Raw genomic sequence first — 23,831 nt, 5'->3', positions numbered from 1 at the left:
AGAGCCCCCTTTCTCGCGAGGCGGAAGAGCCGGGGGGCGCTGGGCGAGGGGACGCGGGCCGCGGCGGCCCGGCGAGAGGCGCCGGGGTGCGGGGCAGGCGGGGAGCGGAGCGCGTCGGCGGAGCGAGCAGCCGCCGCGGGAGGCCGGCGTTCGAGGCGGGGAGCCGAGGCGGCGGAGGGCGCTGTCGGGCGGGGCGGCGGCGCGGATGGCGGCCGCCGAGGTTCCGGCGCCGGCGCCCAGCGGCCTGTCGCCCAAGGAGGAGGGCGAGCTGGAGGACGGGGAGATCAGCGACGACGACAACCACAGCGACGCGCGGAGCCGGAGCAGCAGCAGCAGCGGCGGCGGGGGCGGCGGGGGCGGCGGCGGGGCCGGGGGGCTGCTGCCCTACGCGCGGCGGAGGCCTCCCCCTGCGGCCCGCGGCGGCGCGTCCGGCGGCGGCTCGTCGTCGTCGTCGTCCCAGCAGCAGCTGCGGAGCCTCTGCCGCCCGCGCCACGCGGCGGAGCGGGGCCACCTCCGGGGACACGCCGGCTACCGGCCCAAGGAGCCGTTCCGCTCGCACCCGCCGCCCGCCCGCCTGCCGCCCGGGCCGCTGTCGGAGGGCAGCCCGCGGCCGTCCTTCTGGGAGCGCAGCCACATCGCGCTGGACCGGCTCCGCTTCCGGGGCAGGCCGTACCGCGGCGGCAGCCGCTGGAGCCGGGGCCGCGGCGGCGGCGAGCGGGGAGGCAAGCCCGGCGGCCGGCCCGCCGCGGCCGGAGCGGCGGGCTCGGGGTTCGGCGGCGGCCAGAGCTGGCGGGAGCCCTCGCCGCCTCGGAAGAGCTGTATCCTTCACCTGCCCGTCCGCGCCCCGGTGGCCCTGCGTCCCTCCCTCCTTGGGTCCCTCCCTGGGTCCCTCCCTGCGTCCGTCCCTCCGTCCGTTCCTCCGTCCGTCCCTGAGTGCGCCCCTGGGCCCCTCCCTGCATCCGTCCCTGGGTCCATTCCCCCGTCTGTCCCTCCGTCCCTCCCTGGGTCCCTCCTTGCGTCCGTCCGTCCGTCCCTGGGCCCCTCCCCGGGTCCATCCCTCCGTCCGTCTCTGCATTTGTCCTTGGGTCCATCCCTCTGTCTGTTCCTCCGTCCATCCCTGGGTCCGTCCCTCCGTCCCTCACTGGGTCCGTCCCTGCGTCCTGCCCTGGGTCCTTACCCGGGTCCTCCCTGCGTCCGTCCCTGCGTGCGTCCCTGGGTGCGTCCCTGGGACCCTTCCTGGCTCCGTCCCTGCATTTGTCCCTGGGTCCATCCCTCTGTCCGTCCCTCTGTCCATCCCTGCGCTTCCCAGCAAGCAGGTGGCTCCTCGGTGGGTCGCCGCGCGGCGCAGTGGATTGTGTCTCTGGATTTGCTTTTATTTTATTTTATTTTATTTTATTTTATTTTATTTTATTTTATTTTATTTTATTTTAATTAATTAATTAAGCAAGCTAACGTATCACGCTTCGGGGGCCAAACCGGCGAAAGTGATCCCCGGGAAGTCTGAAACGAGATTTCCTCCTAGTCGGTCCGCAGCCCTGGTGCCCTGAGCTCAGGTTGATGCGCCCTCCCTCGCTGCGGCGGGAACTTTTGTCTGCGTGCCAGGTTGACTTACGAGTGCTACAGGGAGGAGGAGGGAATTAAAATAAATAAATAAATAAATAAATAAATAAAAAGGGATGCACAGTTTAGGGCCTGATCCGGTTGCTTGCACCGTATCGAACCTTGACGTGGAAAATTGTGAGGTTCCATCCTGCACGGTTCCGCCCTTTAAGGTTCTTCTCGGCCTGTTCTTACACACGCGGCCTTTTTTTTTTTTTTTTTTTAAGTGGGGGCGGGGGGGGGGGGTTGCGTGCAAGTCCAAGTCACAGGTGGTGCATTCAAGCGACTCTCTGTTAAAACGACGACTCCTCTTCCTATGTTTCGTTGTGGGGCATTCTGTGCTTTTGTGCCCGCCCCGGCAGCACATACACGAAAGTTTTGGGACCTTCTATGACCCAGCGCTGACCCATGTAGGTTAGAGAGAGAAAGACAGTGTTCTGATTTTAGCGTATTGAACGCCATGCGGTGTGCGTGTGAGACGGTGGAGATTATGGGGAGGTGGAAAATAGCAAAATACCTGATTTGTTGTTCCCTCAGATCCCATTATCTTTAAGATTCTTGAGCTTACTGAAGGTTTATATTGGGGCGTCAGCCACCTGAAGGTTTGCTAGCTTATGATGGGTTTGTAGAACTAGGTCTTCGTGATGACTGCATAAAGATGATTTGCCACCTGCAGTGATCACCGGTTGTAGTTGCTACGGTACAATGATTTTTTTTTTTTTTAACGCATTCTATATGAAACTTACACGTGATGACGTTTGTTTGGAAGACCCTCAAGGGTGTTTTTGTAGAATTCTCAAGATCAAATGGTCTTTCCCAGATGTCAGCATGTAAAGGGGCAAGAAATAAGAATCTAGGTACACAGCAGCTTCTGGGGCTAAGGCCCTGAAAACACTTGATTCTGCAACCACAAGTTAGGCGAGGAGCACCTAGGATTGTTTCAAAGAAAATCATAGAAGGATTTGACTTTTAAAAAAGATAGAAGATGTTCTTTCAAAAAAAAGGAAAGAAAAACTGTGCCCAAGATAACTTTTTTTTTTTTAAAGATTTTATATATTTATTCATGAGAGACACAAGGAGAAAGGCAGAGACAGGCAGAGAAGCAGGCCCCATGCAGGGAGCCCACCATAGGACTCCATCCCGGGTCCCCAGGATCATGCCCTGGGCCGAAGGCGGCGCTAAACCACTGAGCCACCCAGGCTGCCCCCAAGATAACTTTTTAAGGAAGTTTTTGTTAGTTGTTGATTCTGAATCTAAAAACAGGCTGTTAAAGCACATACATGTGTGTTTTTTTTTATTTTTTATTTTTTATTTTTATTTATTCATGAGAGACATAGAGAGAGAGGCAGAGACACAGGCAGAGGGAGAAGCAGGCTCCATGTAGGGAGCCCGATGCGGGACTTGATCCCAGGTCTCCAGGATCACACCCCAGGCCGCAGGTGGCACCAAACTGCTGCGCCACCTGGGCTGCCCTACATGTGTGTTTTTTAAGAATGCAAAAGAGGAAACTTAGAATTTGTGTTGGAGAGACCGATGTGAATAAATAGAGTTTTAATGTAAAAAGTTCTTATTGAGATGTGTAAAAAGTACTGTGGGGGCACAGAGCTTTTTCTTCATTTAAACTGTGTTAGAGAAGGTGGTGATGAGGGGGCTTGCCCAGCTCCTGCCCTTGCCTTTTTTCTGTCCAATCTTTCAATACCACTTTGGCCTTTATTTATATAATTTATACCTTTATTATTTAGCTTATATGTTTTTATTAGAAACAAGCATACAGTGTGGAAAAAATTACAGGAATATATCAAGTCTGATTTCTGTAGTAATTTAGCAGAAATGAGCTGTATTGCTGTTTTTCTTTTCACAGATGCTGCACTTAAGGAAAAGGATGCTTGTTTTGATCTTCTGCTCATTGTTTTCCTCGTGAAGTATCATTAATCCATCCTAGAGGTGGTATTCTTTGTAAGATTTTGTGAAGGAAAACATAGTGTTCAGCTACTTTTATATAATGTGAACAAACTTTGTAATACAAAATTTTATTCATTCAGGTTCCTTAATACCAAGATTATATTCAGGTTTATTCATATATCCACTGTGCACTTAGAGTAATGACATTTTTATTTTATAAATAATTACATTCAAAAAGACTTAGGGGGATCCCTGGGTGGCGCAGCGGTTTGGCGCCTGCCTTTGGCCCAGGGCGCGATCCTGGAGACCCGGGATCGAATCCCACGTCGGGCTCCCGGTGCATGGAGCCTGCTTCTGCCTCGGCCTGTGTCTCTGCCTCTCTCTCTCTCTCTCTCTCTCTCTCTCTCTGTGACTATCATGAATAAATAAATAAAAAAAAAATAAAAATAAAAAATAAAAAAGACTTAGGGTGTTGGGGCACCTGGCTGGCTCAGTCAGTAGAGCATGTGACCTTTGATCTTGAGATTGTAAGTTCAAGCCTCATGTTGGGGGTAGAGTTTCCAAAAAAAAAAAAAAAAAAGGATAAAGAAAGAATAGGGAATGTACTGTGGCTCATTTTCATCATCTAGAAGTGAAGTAGCAGGAGTACAAGTGTTTTGTTTTGTTTTGTTTTTTAACATTTTTATGTAATGATCAAGGCATGGTAGGTGCAGCTTTAATGAAATATAATAAGCAGATTCTAATGTGGCACTTATTTTCAGTTTCATTCATTTAAAATTTTTCTTAATGATAGACATTTCATCAGTCCCGCTTAGCATGTTTCCTTTGGATGACTGCTGTTTTAAACTTTCTAATCTGATGAGAGCTAACATAATTAGGCCAGTGTCTCTCATCAGTAGAAAGTCATTTCATTTTCACCTACAGTTGAAAAGCAGTTCTTTTTTTTATAAAACATTTCGGTTAAAAATTGCATCTTAACTAGTTTAAAATTAAATCTTTTCAGTGTTGGTGTCATCTTTGTCCTGTATTAGACAGAAATAGGAGATTTCATTTAGCCTTGACAGAGATTATAGTTGTAACTCAATTGCTTTTCCTCATTTTCCTGTTGTTAGTGTATTGAATCTTTTCCCTCTACAAATCTTTCCAAGGTCTTCAGTTTTGTCTTTATTTTTTCAGTTTTATCTTTAGATGGCTCCATTGAAAAGTAAGGTGTAGCTGCAGATAATTCGAGAATATGTACAAAGAGTATATAATGGTGGGAGAGGAAGCAAGTAACGTTCTGGGTTCACATAGGTGACATTTCAGTTTTGAATTGGGGTCAGTTTGAAGAACAGAGAAACCTAACTACAAAACGATGTGTACGTTGTGATGAACAAGGAAATTGTAAGATTGGAAAGGAAGTACAGGTCAGATCATGAAGGCTTTATATACCATTGTAAGTATTTTGAACTCTTTTTAAAAAAAATTTTATGTATTTATTCATGAGAGACACACAGAGGCAGAGACATAGGTAGAGGGGGAAGCTGGTGCCTCACCAGGAGCCTGATGTGGGACTCCATCCCAGGACCCTGGGATCACGACCTTAGCCAAAGGCAGACACTCAGCCACTGAGCCACCCAGGTGTCCTTTGAACTCCGTTCTTAATGAGATTTAAACAAGGGGACAGATCTGATCAGATTTGTGTTCTAGAAAGATTAGTCCAGCAACAGAATAGGGGCTGGCTTGTGGAAGATAAAACCCCAAATATTTATCATGAAGCCAGACCTTCTCTCTTGTATTACGTATACATACAGTAGTGCATTAGAATGTTCAAAAGGAAAAGTGAAAGATGCTAAATAGAGCTTACTGGAAAGCACCATTATTGCAGGAGTTAGGTCACGAAGACATAGAGGGGAAAAGAAGGTAGGGAAATCAGGACAGTGTAGTTAGGGAAGCCAAGAAGAGTGGTTTGCAGTGTCCAAAGCTGCAGAGAGGCCAGGTAAAATAAAGTTTGAAAACATGATGGATAAACCAACTCAGCCAGCTTATGGCAGATTGGTCAAAGAAGAAGACAGGTTATGAGAAACTAGTATTTCAAGAACCTTGGGTCTGAAGAGCTTAGATCACAAAACCAAAGATTTACTAAAACAGTTCAGATTTTGAGTTGTAATGCTGGTTTAGTTTCTAAAATTATTGGTAGTAAAAAAAAAAATTGGTGGTGATTTTCATTCTTGTATTGGTCATTAGGGAAATTTAAAAATACGTGGAGATTGATTCTCCTGTAAGTTGTTAAACATTACAGTTTCCATCTTTAGGGGACTATAGTGTTACATCCTAGCCAGTTGAAATGATCTGTAAATGACATACTGTATTAAAACCCCCTTAAAGTGCTTGTCTTTAAATCTTGTTAATTTCTAGGCTGGAGAAGTGGGGTGTAACACTTTTTACCTGTGTGAATTATTTTGAGTAAAAATTATAGTTTGGAATTTTGTAGCCATTTCCAAGCCATTTACATGTTCTATGTATCACTGTGTTAGGAAAAAATTTTTTTGGTAGAGTTATTCTTATCTTCAGAGACAAATGAGTTTATAAGATACATTTTGAATACTATAGAAGGTTTTATTCTTTTTGTAACATAATTGTCTTCCTTGTCTTAGTTGTGCAGATGTTAGATAGTAAGATTGTTATGTATTAGATTTTTAAGAAAATGCTTCCTGTTTATAAACTAGTTTTAACTAGTAGTTGTCAGTGTTCTTTATCTCCTTGGTTTTTTTTGTTTGTTTGTTTGTTTTTAATCTGAGACATGGTTAGAAACTAATTAAAAAGAAGAAATGTTTCCTCCTATCGGAAGTGTAAATTATCCACATCTGTGACAAACTATTTGGTTTCTCCTCTCTTCCTTCAGAAAGGAATCTTTAACATCCAGCTTATTGTGGCTTTTCTGATTACTACAGAAGGCATGCTGATATAACCTAAGTAGGTGGGATACCTAGAGGTACTGTGGGGAAAATAACTGACACCAGTGATTTTCTAAATGGACTATTTTGTATGGTTACTGGTTAAATTTGAAACATGGGCACATTATGAAAGTGGGCATTAGCACATATGTTAAATGTAATTTAAAATACTAATTCACCTTTTTTTTTGAAAAGTTAAAGGGGAGACAATTTATAACAACGTGTTTTTGTTAAACTTACTGGAAAAATTTTGGAAACTGGTTTCCTTAATGTGCTGTTCAGCCAAAAGTTTTGGAAGATCTCCATCAAGAAAACAAAATTATTCGTCAAAAAGTGAAAACTGTGGGGAAGAAACTTTTGAAGACTTACTTTTGAAGTATAAGCAAATACAGTTGGAACTAGAATGCATCAATAAGGATGAAAAACTAGCTTTGAGTAGCAAAGAAGAGAATGTGCAGGAAGATCCTAAAACTTTGAACTTTGAGGACCAAACAAGCACTGATAACGTCAGTATTACAAAGGACCCAAGTAAAGAAGTAGCTCCCGAGGAAAAAACACAGGTCAAAACTTTTCAGGCATTTGAATTGAAACCACTCAGGCAAAAATTGACTTTACCAGGGGATAAGAACCGGTTGAAAAAAGTTAAAGATGGAACAAAACAGCTCTCCCTGAAATCTGACACTACTGAACCTAGTCAAGGTAATGGAATTAAGATTTTCAATTAGCACTAAGATGATTCTTCATTCGCTGTGGGGTAACTGTTTTTTTTGGTGGTGCGCTTCATTGACATGATTTTAATATTTCTCTGTGAATTCTTTTTGCACTCTCTACATAGGCATATTATTCAATAATGATAGGTTTAGTTTCATTCTGACCTTTTTTTTCCCCTCTCCCCCCCTCATTCTGACCTTTCTTTTTTGGCCTTATCTGCTGGTTGGGACTTATTTTTTTTTTTTTTTTTAATTTTAAAAGATTTTATTTATTTATTCATAAGAGACAGAGAGAGAGAGAGAGAGAGGCAGAGACACAGGCAGAGGGAGAAGCAGGCTCCATGCAGGGAGCCTGATGGTGGGACTCGATCCCGGGTCTCCAGGATCACACCCCAGGCTGAAGGTGGCGCTAAACCGCTGAGCCACCGGGGCTGCCCCTGGTTGGGACTTGTAATGCAATTTTTAACATAAGTCTATCAGTGGACATCTCTGTTTCCTAACTTAAGGAGTACTTTTGGATGTTTGTTTTTAACATGATGTTAGCTTCTTTTGGAGGTTTCCTATATTGGGTAAAAAGTTTTTTTCCCCCAATTCCTTGTTTGAGTTGTCAGCATGAATGGATGTTGAAGTTTATAACACTTTTTCCTTCATTATTGAGAAGAACATTTTTCTCCTTTATTAGTGTAATGGATTATATTAATTAATTTTATAGTGTTAAACCACTCTTTAATATTTGGGATAAATCCAGCCAGTTCATGATATGTCATTTTTGTACATCATGGATTTGATTTGTTAATTTTTTCCTTTTTGGTCTTTTTATGAAGGAATAACTTAATATGCAGTAAAATTTACCCTTTTTAGGGTATAGCTCTTTAAGTTTTGACAAATGCAGGCAGTTGGGTAACCATTGCCAGGCACCACAATTAAGATACAAAACTAAACAAACAAACAAAAAAATAAGATACAAAACAGTTTCTCCTCAACTCTCACAGTCTCTCATGCTCCTCCCCCAACTTTCAGTCCAGCAGGTAACTACCGTTTTCTATAGTTCGGCTCTCTCCAGAATGTCATATAAGTGGAATCATGCAGTATATTGCCTTTTGCATCTAGCTTCTTTCAGTTAAGTGGCATAGTGTGTTTGAGATTCATCAATGTGTTTGTGTATATGATTATTTCATTCTTGTTGCTGAATGTGCCTTTGTAGGATAATGGTACAGTTTATCCATTTCCATTTGAGGGATATTTGGGTTCTTCCAGTTTGGGCAATTAAAAAGTCTTCGTAAATAATGATTTACTAATGTTTTATTTAGAACTTTATAGCCTATAATTTTTTCCCTTTCTTTTTCCCTGCCAAGTTCTAGTATAAGGTTATGATATGCTCAAATTGAGTTGAGAAGTGGTTCCTTCTTTATTCTCAGGACTAAATTAAGATTGAATTGTTTCTAGGTTGTCTGGTAGGTATTTGGTAGAAGTATCTGGGCCTGAATGGAATCTTTTGAGGGAAGGTTTTATACTGTTGATTGTTCATGCTTTCTGTTTCTGTTTAAGGCGGTTTAGGTAATGTCGCCATTTCCTGTAAGTTGTAAAGTTTATAAAAAATTGTGCCTAAGAATCTCATTTTTGGGGGTTGCCTGGGTGGCTCATTCAGTTAAGCATCTGCCTTCAGCGCAGGTCAGGACCTGCTTCTCCCACTCCCTCTGCCCCTCCCCCCTCTCTTTTTCTCTCTCAAAAAAGTAAAATCTAAAAAAAAAAAGTGTCTCACTTTTCTATTACTTGTAGCATTTATAAGTTTTTAAATTTCCCAAGAAATAAGTCCATAGTTTTTAAAACTTACTAGTTTTCAGATCTTCTATTGAGATCAATTTAGGTAATGAAATTTCTACTTTAGCTCTTTTTGATATATAATTTTTTCCCACTTATTTCTAAATATTTTCTAGTTTTTGTTTTTCTTTGACCTTTATAGGCTATTTGGAAGTGTGTTTCTTAACTTGCAAACATGAAGGTTCTTAATATTTTTTGTTACTGATTCCTAATATTGTCAGAATGAGATATTGTCAGAATAAGATATTGTCAGAATGAGATATTATTGTTTTTTTTTTTAAGATTTCATTTATTTATTCATAGAGATACACACACACAGAGAGAGAGAGAGAGGCAGAGACACAGGTAGAGGGAGAAGCAGGCTCCATGCAGGGAGCCCGACGTGGGACTGATCCGGGGTCTCCAGGATCACGCCCCAGGCTGCAGGCAGCGCTAAACCGCTGCGCCACCAGGGCTGCCCTATTATTGTATTTTAAATATTTTATTTCATGAGAGAGGCAGAGACATAGGCACAGGGAGATGCAGACTCCCTGTAGGGAGCCTGAATCGGGAGTCGATCCCAGGACTTCAGGATCACCAGTGAGCCAAAGGCAGATGCTCAACCACTGAGCCACCCAGGGGCCCCAGAATAAGATATTAAAGAAAGAATGAAAATGTAGGTACTGTCATATTTATTTGTAGAGACTTGCTTTATTGTATGTGATTTTTTTAATAACTGTTTCGTGTGTGCTTGAAAGGAATGTATGGATCAAGCTTTTTATGTTCACATCTTCCTTCATTTTTTGATCTGCTTGATTAGTTATTGAGAGATTTGTTAAAATCAGCCACTGTGGTGGTGGATTTATGGTTTTTGTTTCAAATACCTTGAGGCTGAGAAATTGACTCCTTATTCTCTTTATTATGTAGTAGCCTTCTTTATCTCTAGTAATGGCTCCGCCTGAAAGACTTCTTTTATGCTAATAGTCACACTTCCTTTCTTTTGATAAGTATATATACCTTGTATATCATTTTCTTTTTTTTTTATTTTTTTTTTAATTTTTATTTATTTATGATAGTCACACAGAGAGAGAGAGAGAGAGAGGCAGAGACATAGGCAGAGGGAGAAGCAGGCTCCATGCACCGAGAGCCCGATGTGGGATTCGATCCCGGGTCTCCAGGATCGCGCCCTGGGCCAAAGGCAGGCACTAAACCGCTGCGCCACCCAGGGATCCCTGTATATCATTTTCTATTCTTTCAGTCTTTCCATATTCTCATGCCTCAAATGTCAATTGTACCTAGAATAGAACTGGATTTCTTTTTTTTTTTTTTTTTTTTAGGATTTTATTTATTCATAGAGGCAGAGACACAGGCAGAGGGAGAAGCAGGCATCATACAGAGAGCCTGACGTGGGACTCGATCCAGAGTCTCCAGGATCATGCTCTGGGCTGCAGGTGGTGCTAAACCGCTGAGCCACCGGGGCTTCCCAGTTCTTGGGAAGAACTGGATTTCTTTTGTAACTTAGTCGACAGTCTTTGTCCTTTACTAGAATACATAGTCCATTTGCATTTTTCATGATTACTGATATTTGGTTTTTTGTTCTTTTTTTCTTGACTCTTTTTGTTTTTTTTTTCCCCCAATACAATTTTTTTCCCTTTTACAAGTTTGGAAGTTAGATATTAAGTTTCTTGTCTCATATTGGTTCCTCTAGGAATTGTAACATGAATTCTTATCAATGTTTAAAATTAATCAAGGTCTTTACCCTCTCCACATACAAAAAGCCAGTATTTGCCAAGCTTTGCTCATATATTTAACACTTTCTTAGCTCACTCTTTGTCTAGAATCATTTATGCTCGATATACATTTTTTAGAATTTGGATGTGTCTGCTGGATAGGAAACTTATTACTCTTTGCCCCCCCCCCCTTTAAAAGATTTGTTTATTTATTTATGAGAGACACAGAGAGAGACAGACACAGGCGGAAGGAGAAGCAGGCTCCTTGCCGGGAGCCCAATGTGGGACTTGATCCCAGATCCCAGGAATCATGCCCTGAGTCACGCCCTGAGTCACACCCTGAGTCACACCCTGAGTCACGCCCTGAGCTGAAGGCAGACTCTCAACAGCTGACACCCCCCCCCCCTCTCCCCAGGCATCCCCTCTTTGCCCTTTTTTAAAGATAATTTTCTAGGTTTGGAATTCTAGATTGGCTAATTACATCCTCAACATATTGAAGATACTTTCTGGCTTCCATTATTGATTTTGAAAAGTCAGCCATCAGTCTTAATAGTTTCTAATTTGAAGGTAATTTATCTTTCTCTGCTTGCCTTAAAAACCGTTTTTTTTTTTTTTTTTTTGTCTTTAATATTCTGGAGTTTAACTATAATGAATTGATTGCTATTTTTATTCAGCTTGGGATTTGTGCTTCTTGTTTTCATTGATTCTGAAAAATTGTCATTATCTTAAAATATTTTCCCATTCTCTTTCTTTTTTGGAAGTTTGTATATCTGTTAAATCAAATGATCCCACTTTATCTTCCATTTCTCTAATTTCTTTTAAGTTTCCATCTCTTTGTAAATCTGTGCTACATTCTGGAAAATTTCTTCTGATGTGTCTCTCAGTTCCTGGATTCTCTCTTTAGCTTTGTCTGATTTGCCTTAATAAACTCACCTATTGACTTTTAAATGTCAGTTACAGTTTTTATTTTATTATTTCATTTTTATTTTATTTTTAAACTTACTTTGGTCTTTTTAGATTTTTTTGCTTATTTTTTTCAAATTTATCTTTATTTAAGTGTGTTAACCATAGGTTTGCTCTGGTTTGTTTTTTCCTTTGCTAATTTCTAATATCTGACGTTTTTATGGGTCTCATTTCTGGTTCCCATTTTTGGTACCTCTTCTTGACAGTTTAGTGATTTTTTTTCTTCTTTTTCTCTTCTTTCCTTTTTGTTTTTTAAAGTGCTCACTTTTGTTTCTTTTTACTTATTTATTTTTTTGGTGGTAATTTTTTGAGGCCTGGGACAAAGATGGGACTTCCAAGAGAGGGTTTGCTTTTGCATTTGCCACAGCCAGGCACCTGAGTAGACTTTAGCACAATGATTCCAGGCAGGCAGTTTTGAAAAGTATAACTCCGTAGGATAAAAAAATATATACATGCAGGTAACTATCACAGAGTGTAGTAAGAGTTATGTATGAAAGCCTGCAGTAATACAGGGAAGGATCAAATATGTCCACCTGGGTTTAGAAGGTTTTCATAGTAGTGGAAATGTTTGATATGTGTCTCAAAAAATGAGTCTTTCTGACTTGGGAAGTAAGAAGGAACCAAATGATCAGATAAAGCATAGAGAACTTTTAAAGAATAATGGAGTTTGATCTAAAATGAGTGCAGTGTGGGATTAATGGTATGTTTCTGGGAACAGTTGCATATAAATTTATAAAAGGGTAGGTTGAAATCAGGTTACAGAGGGCCTTGAATGTCTTGGCTAAGGAATTTAGATTTTTTTAAACGTCAGGTGGGCCAGCAAATATTTTTAAACAGGAAAATGATGTTATCAGGTGTATGTTTTAGAAAAGTAACTTGCAGCAGTGTGGAAGAGAAATTGGAGGAAAACCAAAAAAAGCTAAAATTTATCTGAATAAATTGTATTGATTAGTTTCTTCATATGCATCCTCTCTCCCCCACTGCAGCCCTGCCCTCAGCCTTGAGGAAGACTCAGCTCTGCCATTAAGCTTTTAAGTTGTTGGTGATCAGCTGCTTTTCCATTTCTTTCAACAACTCTTCTAAACCTAAACCTTTATTTATTTATTTATTTGCCTCTTACTCAACTTTATTCCTTGTTCAACTTTATTCAGGTTATCTCACTCAAGTTTCAACTTTTCACTTTCTTTTTTTTTTAAGATTTTATTCATTTATTCATGGGAGACACAGAGGGAGAGGCAGAGGGAGATGCTTTTCACTTTCTGATCGTAAACTTACATCCTTATTGATTTTCACTTCATTTCATTTTTGTTTATGGCCACCTTGTTTTAACCTGTGTTCCTGGCTCTTAACTTCTATCTTCTTTGGGACCTTACTCCATCTGTTGTTTGCTTTGATTCATCTTTAACCACTTTTCTCTTAAGGGGTTCTTGGTATAAATATATTTGGGTTTTCCTCCCAAAATGTAATCACTCTCTCCTCCCCTGTCTTTTCATCCAGACTTCTTGAAAGGCTAGCCTGTGCTGACTCTCTCCACTTTACCTCTCATTCCCTTTTAATCCAGTGCAATCTGCTTTTCTATTCCTTACTGAAACTAATCAGGGCAGAGTTATTTTGATGGAATTGCAAAATTAATTTTAATTTTCCATCATTTTTTATTTCATTCTTCCATTCATTCAGAAATTGAGCACTTTATTCCAGGTTCTTGGCAGTATATCCATGAACAAAATAGACAGTCATTTATGCCTTCATGGATTTGTGTTTTAGAAGGGGGAAAAATAAATATGATGAGTAAATAACAGTTATGGAAAAATTATAGCAGGGTTAAGTAGGGGGATAGTAACTGTGGGTTGCAGTATTAATAAGTGATCAGGGGAGGCCTGAATTTGAAGGTGAGATTTAAAGTCTTTGAAGACAGTGAGGGAATAGCCAAGTGAATATCTGAAGGAAGAGCTTTCTAGGCAGATAATAAAGAGCTAGAGCAATGATTTTCTAACTTTGGTCCTTGGACCAGCATTACCTAGGAACTTGATAGAAATGCAAATGCCTAGGGCCTATCCTAGATACACTGAATTGGAAACTCTGGAAATGGGGCCCAACATTGTAAATTTAACAAGCCTTCTTGTTGATTCTAGTACCTGGTAAAGTTTGAGAATCTGCGAACTAAAATAACTACTGTTAAGGCAGAAGGATACCTGGCATATTTGGAGAATAAAAGGGAGGAGGCCTGTGCCACTAAAGAAAGGAGAGTGGGGGTGCTGAATAGTAGGAGAGAAGAGGTCAGAGGTGATAGGTTGGGATAGATCATGTGGAGGTTTATAAGAACTTTGTTGTGGAGACACCTGGGTGGCTCAGTTGGTTAAGCGTCTGCCTTAGGCTCAGGTCATGATCCCAGGGTTCTGGGATTGAGCCCTACATCGGGCTTCCTGCCTAGCGCACAGAGTCTGCTTCTCCCTCTGACCCTCTTCCCTACTTGTGCTCTCTTTCTGTCAAATAAATAAAATTAAAAAAAAAAAAAAAAAACCTTTGTTTTTTACTCTGAATGAAATTGCTATGAGAGCTCGATCAAAGACTGATAAAATTTGTTTTATGTTCTCAAAGGATCTGTTAGGCCGCAATGTTGAGAATATTCTATAGGGCGTAGACATAACTACTATATTCAGTAATGTGTTTCTTCATAAACTTGAAATTTTGGGGTTTTGGTAATACTATACATATCTGGAATTTTTTATAATTTCTGATTTTCTTCTTTTTTTAAAAAAATAGTTTTCCTTTGAAATTTCTTAACTGTTGATGTCCTCTGTGTTGCATTCTCCAGGGGTGTTCTTAATTATATGGTTTTAACTACCATCTATATCCTGATGATTGTCTTTAGCTCAGTTTAGAATTCCAGATAATAATTATAAAAACACTACATGACTGCACAAAACCAATTTTCATCTTGGAAGTATTGAGTCAAAAATGAAATAATTTTATTGTAGAGACCCATAACAGTGGTAGGACAATGCCAAACTACATAGTTGATGAACTAAACAATTACCTGGTTTTATAAACTTTGTGTAAAGTTAGATTTATAGTTTGAAATTTGTGGTTCGTACTTGTTTTTAAGATAATGTTGTGCTCATAAGGTACTGCCAGCTTAATGTAAGTTCTGTTAATGGAATGATTACTTTCAGTTCATAAGTCATTTTATCAAAATACAGTTTTAACTTAATATTTTGAATCATTTTGCGTTATAACTTTCAGAAATGAGGCTAATATGAAAAGTTTGGTCAGATTTTCATTCTAACAGCATTCTTCTCTTTTTGTTCAGAGATTGTGAAAATGAGAGACCCCTTAAAATAAGTACTACTAAATATACAGCATTTTATTTTAAATTGGTGTTAGTATTCAAAATATGCTGTTTTATTTTAAAGGGTTAGAAGATAAAGAACAAAATTTAACAAGAAGAATTAGTGCCTCAGACATTCTCTCTGAAAAGGTAAGATACTGTTTTTTGGAATTGGGTGTCTCTCTAAGACTGATTCTTATACCGCATTGCTCTGTTCTTTTGAAAGAAGATTCTTCTTGTTTCCACTTATTTTCTTTACATCATTTCTTTCATCATTACCTCCATTTGGACATAAGCCTTAAAGGTAAAATCTGGAGAGATGTCCTGGAGTATCTTTGCATTGGGTTCAGTTAAATTGGTAACTGAAGTGTTTTGTTTTGTTTTTATTTATACATATCCACAGATGATCTTTTGGTTTGTTAGTTTTTTGAAACTTTTAATTTTTACCCAGAGATTTTGTTTTCCTGCTTTAGGGGGATTATCCCGCGTGGGGGAAATCCTTGGAGTTAGATCTCGACCTACTACTATTCAGGTCTAGCTTCCTCTTACTAGCTCAGTGATCTTGTGTAAGCTTTTTGCCTTTGCTTGCCTCTATTTTCTTTTCTACAAAATGAGTTCAGTGTCATCTGTTCTCTGGATTGTGGTGAAGTTCAGCAGGATAATGTACAGAAGCACCAAGCACTGCGTTTAATATGTAAGAGCTCTCAATAGCCCAAGCCTTTTCTTTGTTGAATTAGAGATCTGAAATATCTTCAGTTCCTTCTCTGAAGATTTCAGTTAGTTTTTATGAGTAAATTAAAATGATGCAAGGAGTCTAGAAGCTTTAGGAAAGAGATGATCCTGAATTTAAGACTGATAATGTAATAGATACATATGTATACATACGCATGTGCATGTGTATGTGTTTTTTAAATATCCTCAACAATAACCTTATAAATTAAGCTGACATTATCTGTTTTCCAGATGATGTAAGATTCATATGGGTAGATTAAGTGACTCGCCTAAAGTAAGTAAGTGTCAGAGCAAGGAGTTAAATGAAGTTCAGTGCTCTTGGCTGACCAAGTCGCTGCTTTAAGTTAACATACAATTGTATGACAGAATCAGTAACCTTTTTTTTTTTTCTTCCCCGAGAAGGCTTTATTATTACAGGGGTAGGGAGGGGGTCAGTCCTTCTTGGCGGCCACTTTCCTCATGGCCGCCAGCACGTTGCTCAGCTCCTCTCTCTTCCTCTTGGCGGATGTGCATCCCGACCCACTTCTTGATGAACTTGAGGGCGCGCTTGTCCTTGGACACCTTGAGCAGCTCCATGGCTTGCCTCTCGTACCGGGCGAAGCCACACACCACCCGGATTATGTCCCGCATAAACTTGGTGTGCTTGGTGAGGCGCCCGTGGCGGCGGCTGTGCCTCGGCTTGCTCACGTTCTTCGTCACCTTGTGGCCCTTGTTGAGGCCCACGGCCATGGGGTAGCGCAGAGCCATGGCTGCAGACGGCTGCTGCTGCTCGATGCTCCAGTGGCGGAAGGCCAGAATCAGTAACTTTTATGTTTTATTCCAAAAGGAGTAGTTGCAGAAAGTAATCAGAGACTTTTAAGTGACGATAGCTTCATTTTAAACACTCTAGATCAGCACTATCCAATAAAATTTTCTACAATAATGGAAATGTTATTTATTCGCATTTTCCAATATGGTAGCTATTAATCACTTGTGGCTTTATTTATTTATTTATTTTTAAAATTTTTTTTCTTTATTTATTTATGATAGACAGAGAGAGAGAGAGAGAGAGAGAGAGGCAGAGACACAGGCAGAGGGAGAAGCAGGCTCCATGCACCAGGAGCCCGATGTGGGATTCGATCCCGGGTCTCCAGGATCGCGCCCTGAGCCAAAGGCAGGCGCCACCCAGGGATCCCCACTTGTGGCTTTAAAGCACTAGAAATGTGATTAGTGTGGCTGAAGAACGAAATTTCTTATTCAGTTTTAGTTAATTTAAATTTAAGTAGCCACATGGGGCTCATGGCCACCACACTGGATAGCCCAGCTCTAGACTGTCAGGACCAAGCAGTAGAATTTGGTATGTTTAAGTGACTTAGAGTTAAAAAAAAAAAAGGTTAATTTTTCAACTCATTTGTAACAGTGTATTTCCTAACAGTGGAAAGGGTATCTATATCCTGGCTTGGATAAACTGAAGTACTGAAATGCATAGAGACAATTCAGTTATACATTTATAATAAATAGTTCATAGTAAAATGAAACCAGTAGGAGGGACCCAATATTTTCTTTATGCTTAGGAGTTAAATAGTTTAATCAGAGATAGACAAAATGTGATTATAATTCACCTCTAAGTAGAAGTTATTAGGTAAGTGGGCCTTAACCTTTTTTGAGTTTTAATATTTTTTGCTTCACTCCTTCTTTATACATACACATAAAGGAAAAACATAGATAGTTTTGCATTTAATTTCAAAGAATGGAGAGGCCAGAGGAGTCCCAATATGTTTCTCTCCACCAAATCCATCTACTCCATTTGAGAATCTTTGCTTGTTAGTTTGCCTCACATTTTCAACTAATTTTAACTGAAATGTAGAGAATAGATTTTTAAAATTATCTTTAAAAAGGTAGAGTGAAAAAATTAATATTTCAATTGGAAAAAAGCTTTCAAATATTTGCTCTTAACCTATTTTTCTGTTATAGCATCCCTAAAGAAAAGTCTTGGGTGTTCAAAATATGTATTATATATATTTATATATATATAAATTATTTATAAAAAGGTTTTATTTATTTATTCATGGGAGACACAGAGAGAGGCAGAGACATAGGCAGAGGGAGAAGCAGGTTCCCTACAGGGAGCCTGATGTGGGACTTGGTCCCAGGACCTGGGGATCACAACCCCAGCCAAAAGCAGACCCTCAACTGCTGAGCCACCCAAGTGCCCCTCAAAATATTTTAAATATTCAGGTAAGTATCTGTAGTTTTAGAACAAGTAATATTCAAATATAAGTAAATCTCATTTAAAGAATTATAAAATGTGTATTTTTTTTTAAAGTTCACAAATTTCAGTCTTGACATTCAGTGTACCTGTTCTGTGTATTACTTGTAAGACTGGTAAATCACATGACTATGGAACTGCTTCATTCTTCATTTTTGACCTCTCCTGCTTCCATTTCTTCTTGGATTCACTGTCATCAGATTTTTATTTTCTGGGGCAACTGGCTGGCTCAGGCGGGTAAATGTCTGCCTTCAGCTCAGGTCATGATACCCAGGGTCCTGGGATCAAGCTCCATGTTGGATCCCCTGCTTGGCAGGGAGCCTGTTTCTCTCTCACTGCCTCCTATTTGTGCGCTCTCTCTCTCTCTCTCTCTCAAATAAATAAAATTTAAAAAAACAAAGATTTTTACTTTCTTATTTGGGAAACTCAGTTAAATGCTGATCTCTGACCCTTAATTTTCCTTTTTTGTATCATCCTTTTCCATCAGTTATACTCACCCCCTCTAACCCTTCAGCTTGCACACACACACCCCTTCCACAGATTGATTTTCTGTCTGTATATAATAGAGACTGGATTAGGGTGTAGGGATGTGGTAAGTAGTTTAGGTTCCCTGCTTGACTTAAATTGCCTTTTAAATATTTGCTTTACAACTAATGCTAAATTCTGATCTTGGGAAAGGTTTGGGTTGGTGAAATGTTTAAGGTCAAATAATAGAACTAAACAATTGCAACTTTTTTTTTTTTTTTTAAAGAAACTTGGTGAAGATGAAGAGGAACTGTCTGAACTACAACTTCGTCTTTTGGCTCTTCAGTCAGCCAGTAAAAAATGGCAACAAAAAGAACAGCAGGTGATGAAAGAAAGCAAAGAAAAGTTGACTAAAACGAAAAGTGTACAACAAAAAGTTAAAACCAGTACAAAAACACATTCGGCCAAAAAAGTTAGCACTACAGGTGATCATTTCTGTTAAATTATTTTAACTGACTTCATATATCAATATAGTTTTAAGATTTTAATTCAGAAAAGTTTGAGTTTAGGGAATTATAGGTCCCTGAATGGGGGACACAGTTCTATATAAACAGAACTTGGATGAGCAGCTATATAGTTAATGAAAATAAATTATAAAGTTCTTGTTTTATCTAGAAAATTCTAACTCTAATGGATACTGATGTTTCTGTATTTTTATTTAAAGCTAAACAAGCATTAAGGAAGCAGCAAACAAAGGCATGGAAGAAGCTACAACAACAAAAAGAACAGGAAAGACAGAAAGAAGAGGATCAGCGGAAACAAGCTGAAGAAGAAGAGAGAAGGAAAAGAGAAGAAGAAATCAGAAAAATTCGAGATCTCTCAAATCAGGAAGAGCAGTACAATCGATTCATGAAATTGGTTGGTGGAAAGAGGAGATCAAGAAGTAAGGTAAAGATAAAATCAAAATATTATTCAAATTTAAGGGTCCTTATTGTCCTACTTCATAAATTCAGTCAGCTAAGAAAAAGTATAGAGTTCTTGTGTTTGATAGAACTTGTTATAACTTTGGGAGAGAAGGGAAGGTTGGTTTTAATTTGAGAATGAGTTTCCTATAGTTGTGGATATTAGAAATAGAAGAAATGAAAGCCAAAAATTATGGTTAGCAAAGTCTGCTTTTGATTTTTTTATCTTTCTCTATTTAGAAGAAAGTAGGATTACTAACTTGTGAGGATTTATACTAAAAATGGCCATACCCTAAGCATATTATAGGCAGAATTTCGTTTAGTTTTTTTTAAACATTTGTTTAGTTTTGCAGAATTGAAAGTGTATCATGACCAATTGGTATGGATTATTTTAAAGAATGTTGAATCCTAATAGCCTTGGTTCTGTGGCTACTTTAGTTACTTAGCATTTGTGAACCTTTACTAAGTAAAGTCATTGATAATGATTGTCATTATTTTTTATGGATGGTGTCAGGCAGTAAACTGGAGATTTAATATTAATTTAGTGGTATATTTGAAATTATACTTGTGAATGAACTATTGAAGAAGACAGGGATGTTAAGTAAGAGCTCTTTAATTGTAGAGAGTCAAGAGTTAGGTTTGCTTAAGCAAGGAATTTATAAATATACTTTGAACTTCTAAAACGTACCTTGATAGACTTTTTTTTTTTTTTAAGATTTTATTTATTTATTCATGAGAGAGGCAGAGAAAGGCAGAGACACAGACAGAGGGAGAAGTAGGCTCCCTACGGGGAACCCAGTGCAGGACTCATCCAGGATCCCAGAATCACGCTCTGAGCCAAAGGCAGACACTCAACCACTGAGCCACCCAGGTGTCCCTTGATAGAATATTTTTTAAGAGAAAAGTACCATATTTGTTTTCACATAACTCTTTTGTCAATCTGGGTAGGTTTTGTTAGTTTTTAGTTATGAACTGTCTTTGTGAGTGAAACATTGTAAGAAATACAAAATGAAAACCACATAAGGGGATCCCTGAGTGGCTCAGTGGTTTAGCGCCTGCCTTTGGCCCAGGGCGCAATCCTGGAGACCTGGGATCAAGTCCCATGTTGGGTTCCCGGCATGGAGCCTGCCTCTCCCTCTGCCTCTGTCTCTGCCTCTCTCTCTCTCTCTATGTCTATCATAAATAAATAAAATCTTAAAAAAAAAAGAAAAAAAAAAAAAGAAAACCACATAAGCCCATTACTTAAGAGTTTCTAATTTTCAGCTGTCATCAGTGTGTTCATAACTAAGATGTTACTGGATTTTTTCAGAATGCTCTAAAATATAGTCCTTTTTTTAAAAAAAAAGATTAAGAGAAAGAGAGAGAAAATGAGTGTGGGAGAGAGAGAATCTGATGCCAACTCTGCAGAGCACAGAGCCCAATGCAATGGCTCTCTCCCACAACCAGGATATCATGACCTAAGCCAAAACCAAGAGTTGGACACTCAACCAACTAAGCCACCCAGGTGCCCCTAAAATACAGTCTTTTGATGACCTAAAACTTGAATTTATTCATCTAGTTTCTCATACAGGGAGAGTCCATAAGTGTTCAAAAACTTGGTGTCATCAAATTTATAGAGGAATATGATTTTTGATACTGTTCTTTAGATCACTGTCATTTGTTTCATAATTTGTAGCCTAACAATAGACTAAGACAGAAAATGCTTTGAAATTGAAAAAAATCTTGTGTTCTTAGTCTTCAGATCCTGACCTAAGACGATCCTTAGATAAGCAACCTACTGATAGTGGAGGAGGTATTTATCAATATGATAACTATGAAGAAGTTGCTATGGATACAGATAGTGAAACCAATTCTCCAGGTATGAGCCAAAGCTTAAAACATTCTCATATTCACAAATTTTCATAAATGGAAAATGATCATAAAACCAACCAAGACCTTGAAAGAAATGTGTAATGAAAGTGACTTTTGCTGGTGAATTGTGTAACCATAAATGTTTAATGGTGTACTTTGAGAGCAAACCTCACGTTTGTTAACTTTTTTTTTTTTCAGATTTTTCTTTCTAGATAGCATTTAAATAAAAAGACAGTGTTTAAACTGTGCTATTAACTATTTGATCTAAAAAATGAGGATTGTGGGAAAGATGAGAGAGTGCTTTTATTATTATTATTATTTTTATTTTTAAAGATTTTATTTATTTATTTATGAGAGAGACAGAGAGAGAGGCAGAGATACAGGCAAACGGAGAAGCAGGCTCCATACAGGGAGCCTGCCGTGGGACTTGATCCCGGGTCTCCAGGATCACTCCCTGGGCTGAAGGCGTTACTAAACCGCTGAGCCACCCGGGCTTCCCTAGAGCAGCGCTTTTAAATAAAAATAACCACAGTAAACTTTTGATCTCTTAAGTTACCTTTATATCATAATTTCTGCTTTAGTCATAAAAATCTTTATCGTTTTTGGGCTTCCTTTCTCCTTCCAGTGATGTTACTTTGTAGGAATTTGGAGATGGTAAGTGGTATTACTAGTGGCTTAGGAGAGGCTGGTTAGAACTGATCAGGGATTTAGATTGCATACTCTAAGATGTGACTATTCTTGAGGGCTGGAGACTTTAGTTGATATTCAGGGGTGATTCTGTGGGAGACATATTTTCTCACTAATTAAAACACAAGATGGGCAGATAACTGAATGCAGTTGGCATTCTAGGAACTGGAATACTTACTTGAAAGATTGTGTGATCAGTGTACTTCTCCCTGTGGTCACATTGTCAAAACACATCAACACTGGAATCTTACTTGAGTGTGTGTAGATAGAGACAAAGAAAAATCTATATGATTTGGGTATGTTTACCAAAAGTGCTTATTTTTTGGTTATTGTTTTTAGGCTGTGTTTGATTATTTCATATTATGTTCTGACTTCAAAATTTAATTCTCTTTGATCAGTATTAAGTTTTCTTATTTCTGGGTTTGTTAAGATAATTTATTAAATTCCCAAGTACTGGCAATATTAATACTTTATACTTCTATGAAATAACTTTACGAACTATACTTTGAAAAGAATTTTGTAAAAAATTAATAGAGAATGTACTCTTCACTCAGCTTTGTCAAATTCTAGCTTTTTGCTGTATTCACTACAGGTATTTATTTTTAAGAAGTAAAATATTCTAAAGGCTGATGTATTTTCAAATGGTATATTTTGGGTACAGGTTAACTATATAAATCATATGGGTAATAGCCATATTGACTTGTGATACAGCTGGGATAAAAAGTAGTTATTATATATACTAAGTTTTTTCCCTGAGTTTATATATAGTTTATTGGGTAGCAAGAGTAGTCTGAATCTGCCATATTTCACTAAGAAACCACTGAAGATAAAATGCACAATTATTTTTATCTGCTAGTAGCAGGGAAGGGAAGAAAAATGGAAAGGAAGAAAAATGCATTGATTCTATTTCAGAATTATTAAATGTGACAAAGTATACATTTAACTTTTTTTTTTTAAAGATTTTATTTATTTATTCATGATAGTCACAGAGAGAGAGAGAGAAAGAGAGAGAGAGAGGGAGAGAGGCAGAGACACAGGCAGAGGGAGAAGCAGGCTCCATGCAGGGAGCCTGATGTGGGATTCGATCCCGGGTCTCCAGGATCGTGCCCTGGGCCAAAGGCAGGCGCTAAACCGCTGCGCCACCCAGGGATCCCCATTTAACTTCTTAATACATTAAGAAGGTGGTTCTTTTCATTCCTACTCCTGTTTGCTGTCTATACAATTTAAATAGCTCATTTTTTCATTCCACACAAAGGGAAGAATGAAGTTACCACATTACTTGTTTTTTGGTTAGGATAGTTCAGTAGATTCAGGGGAATTTTTTATTTTGTTATTCCTTAAAAAATATGTTTGTAAAAAAGAAAAAGTATGTTTCTTATCTTTCCTGCTCTATTGCCTGTTACCTGCTCTATTGTCTTTCCTGCACTGTTTCCTGTTTCCATTATTAGGTGAAAAGTGGAACAGAAGGAGAGAGTTTTAAGACACTAATTGTCAACTTAGGTTGGAAGGCTGACTTTATGATGATAAGGGACAATACTGAATTGGTGGAAAGGTCTCATGGGGGTTAAAGATATTAATTTGCACATCTACTTAGATGTATTTATATTTCTTCAAGCATATCATAATCTTAGTTTATTCCTTTCAAAGTATATTTGTTAAAAAAAAAAAAAGTATATTTGTTTGTAAACTCCTCTAACAAAAAATTGTTTTACAGCCCCTTCACCGGTGCAACCACCATTCTTCTCTGAATGTTCACTGGGGTATTTTTCTCCAGCACCATCTATTTCTCTGCCTCCACCACCTCAGGTTTCTGTAAGTGAGAATTGATGTGATTTTTAAGAAAATTATTCCGTTGTTTTGTGTCTTTTCTAATTTTTTTTTTGAAAAACTGACATGTAACTAAAAGTAGTTCATATTT

At 39.0% G+C, this 23,831-nt stretch overlaps 1 protein-coding gene and 1 pseudogene across 1 annotated transcript in view; one reads left to right on the top strand and one right to left on the bottom strand.

Moving 5' to 3' along the window:
- Window positions 1-172: 172 nt before the first annotated feature.
- The window catches only part of ZFC3H1 (zinc finger C3H1-type containing), a 57,280-nt gene continuing 33,621 nt past the window's right edge, over window positions 173-23,831 (top strand). Inside the window, exons 1-7 of the mRNA XM_072843278.1 lie at window positions 173-818; window positions 6,720-7,136; window positions 15,054-15,118; window positions 18,700-18,898; window positions 19,138-19,361; window positions 21,110-21,233; window positions 23,628-23,725. Of these exons, the coding sequence (XP_072699379.1) occupies window positions 206-818; window positions 6,720-7,136; window positions 15,054-15,118; window positions 18,700-18,898; window positions 19,138-19,361; window positions 21,110-21,233; window positions 23,628-23,725 (1,740 nt within the window). The 5' untranslated portion in view covers window positions 173-205. The remainder of the gene's footprint in view (window positions 819-6,719; window positions 7,137-15,053; window positions 15,119-18,699; window positions 18,899-19,137; window positions 19,362-21,109; window positions 21,234-23,627; window positions 23,726-23,831) is intronic.
- LOC140642546 (large ribosomal subunit protein eL36-like) lies at window positions 16,132-16,488 on the bottom strand (annotated as a pseudogene).

This window comes from Canis lupus, chromosome 11 (assembly GCF_048164855.1).
Source record: "Canis lupus baileyi chromosome 11, mCanLup2.hap1, whole genome shotgun sequence".
Taxonomy (NCBI): domain Eukaryota; kingdom Metazoa; phylum Chordata; class Mammalia; order Carnivora; family Canidae; genus Canis; species Canis lupus.
The sequence above is the reverse complement of the archived record's forward strand: the minus strand, read 5'-3'. Positions and strand labels throughout refer to the sequence as shown.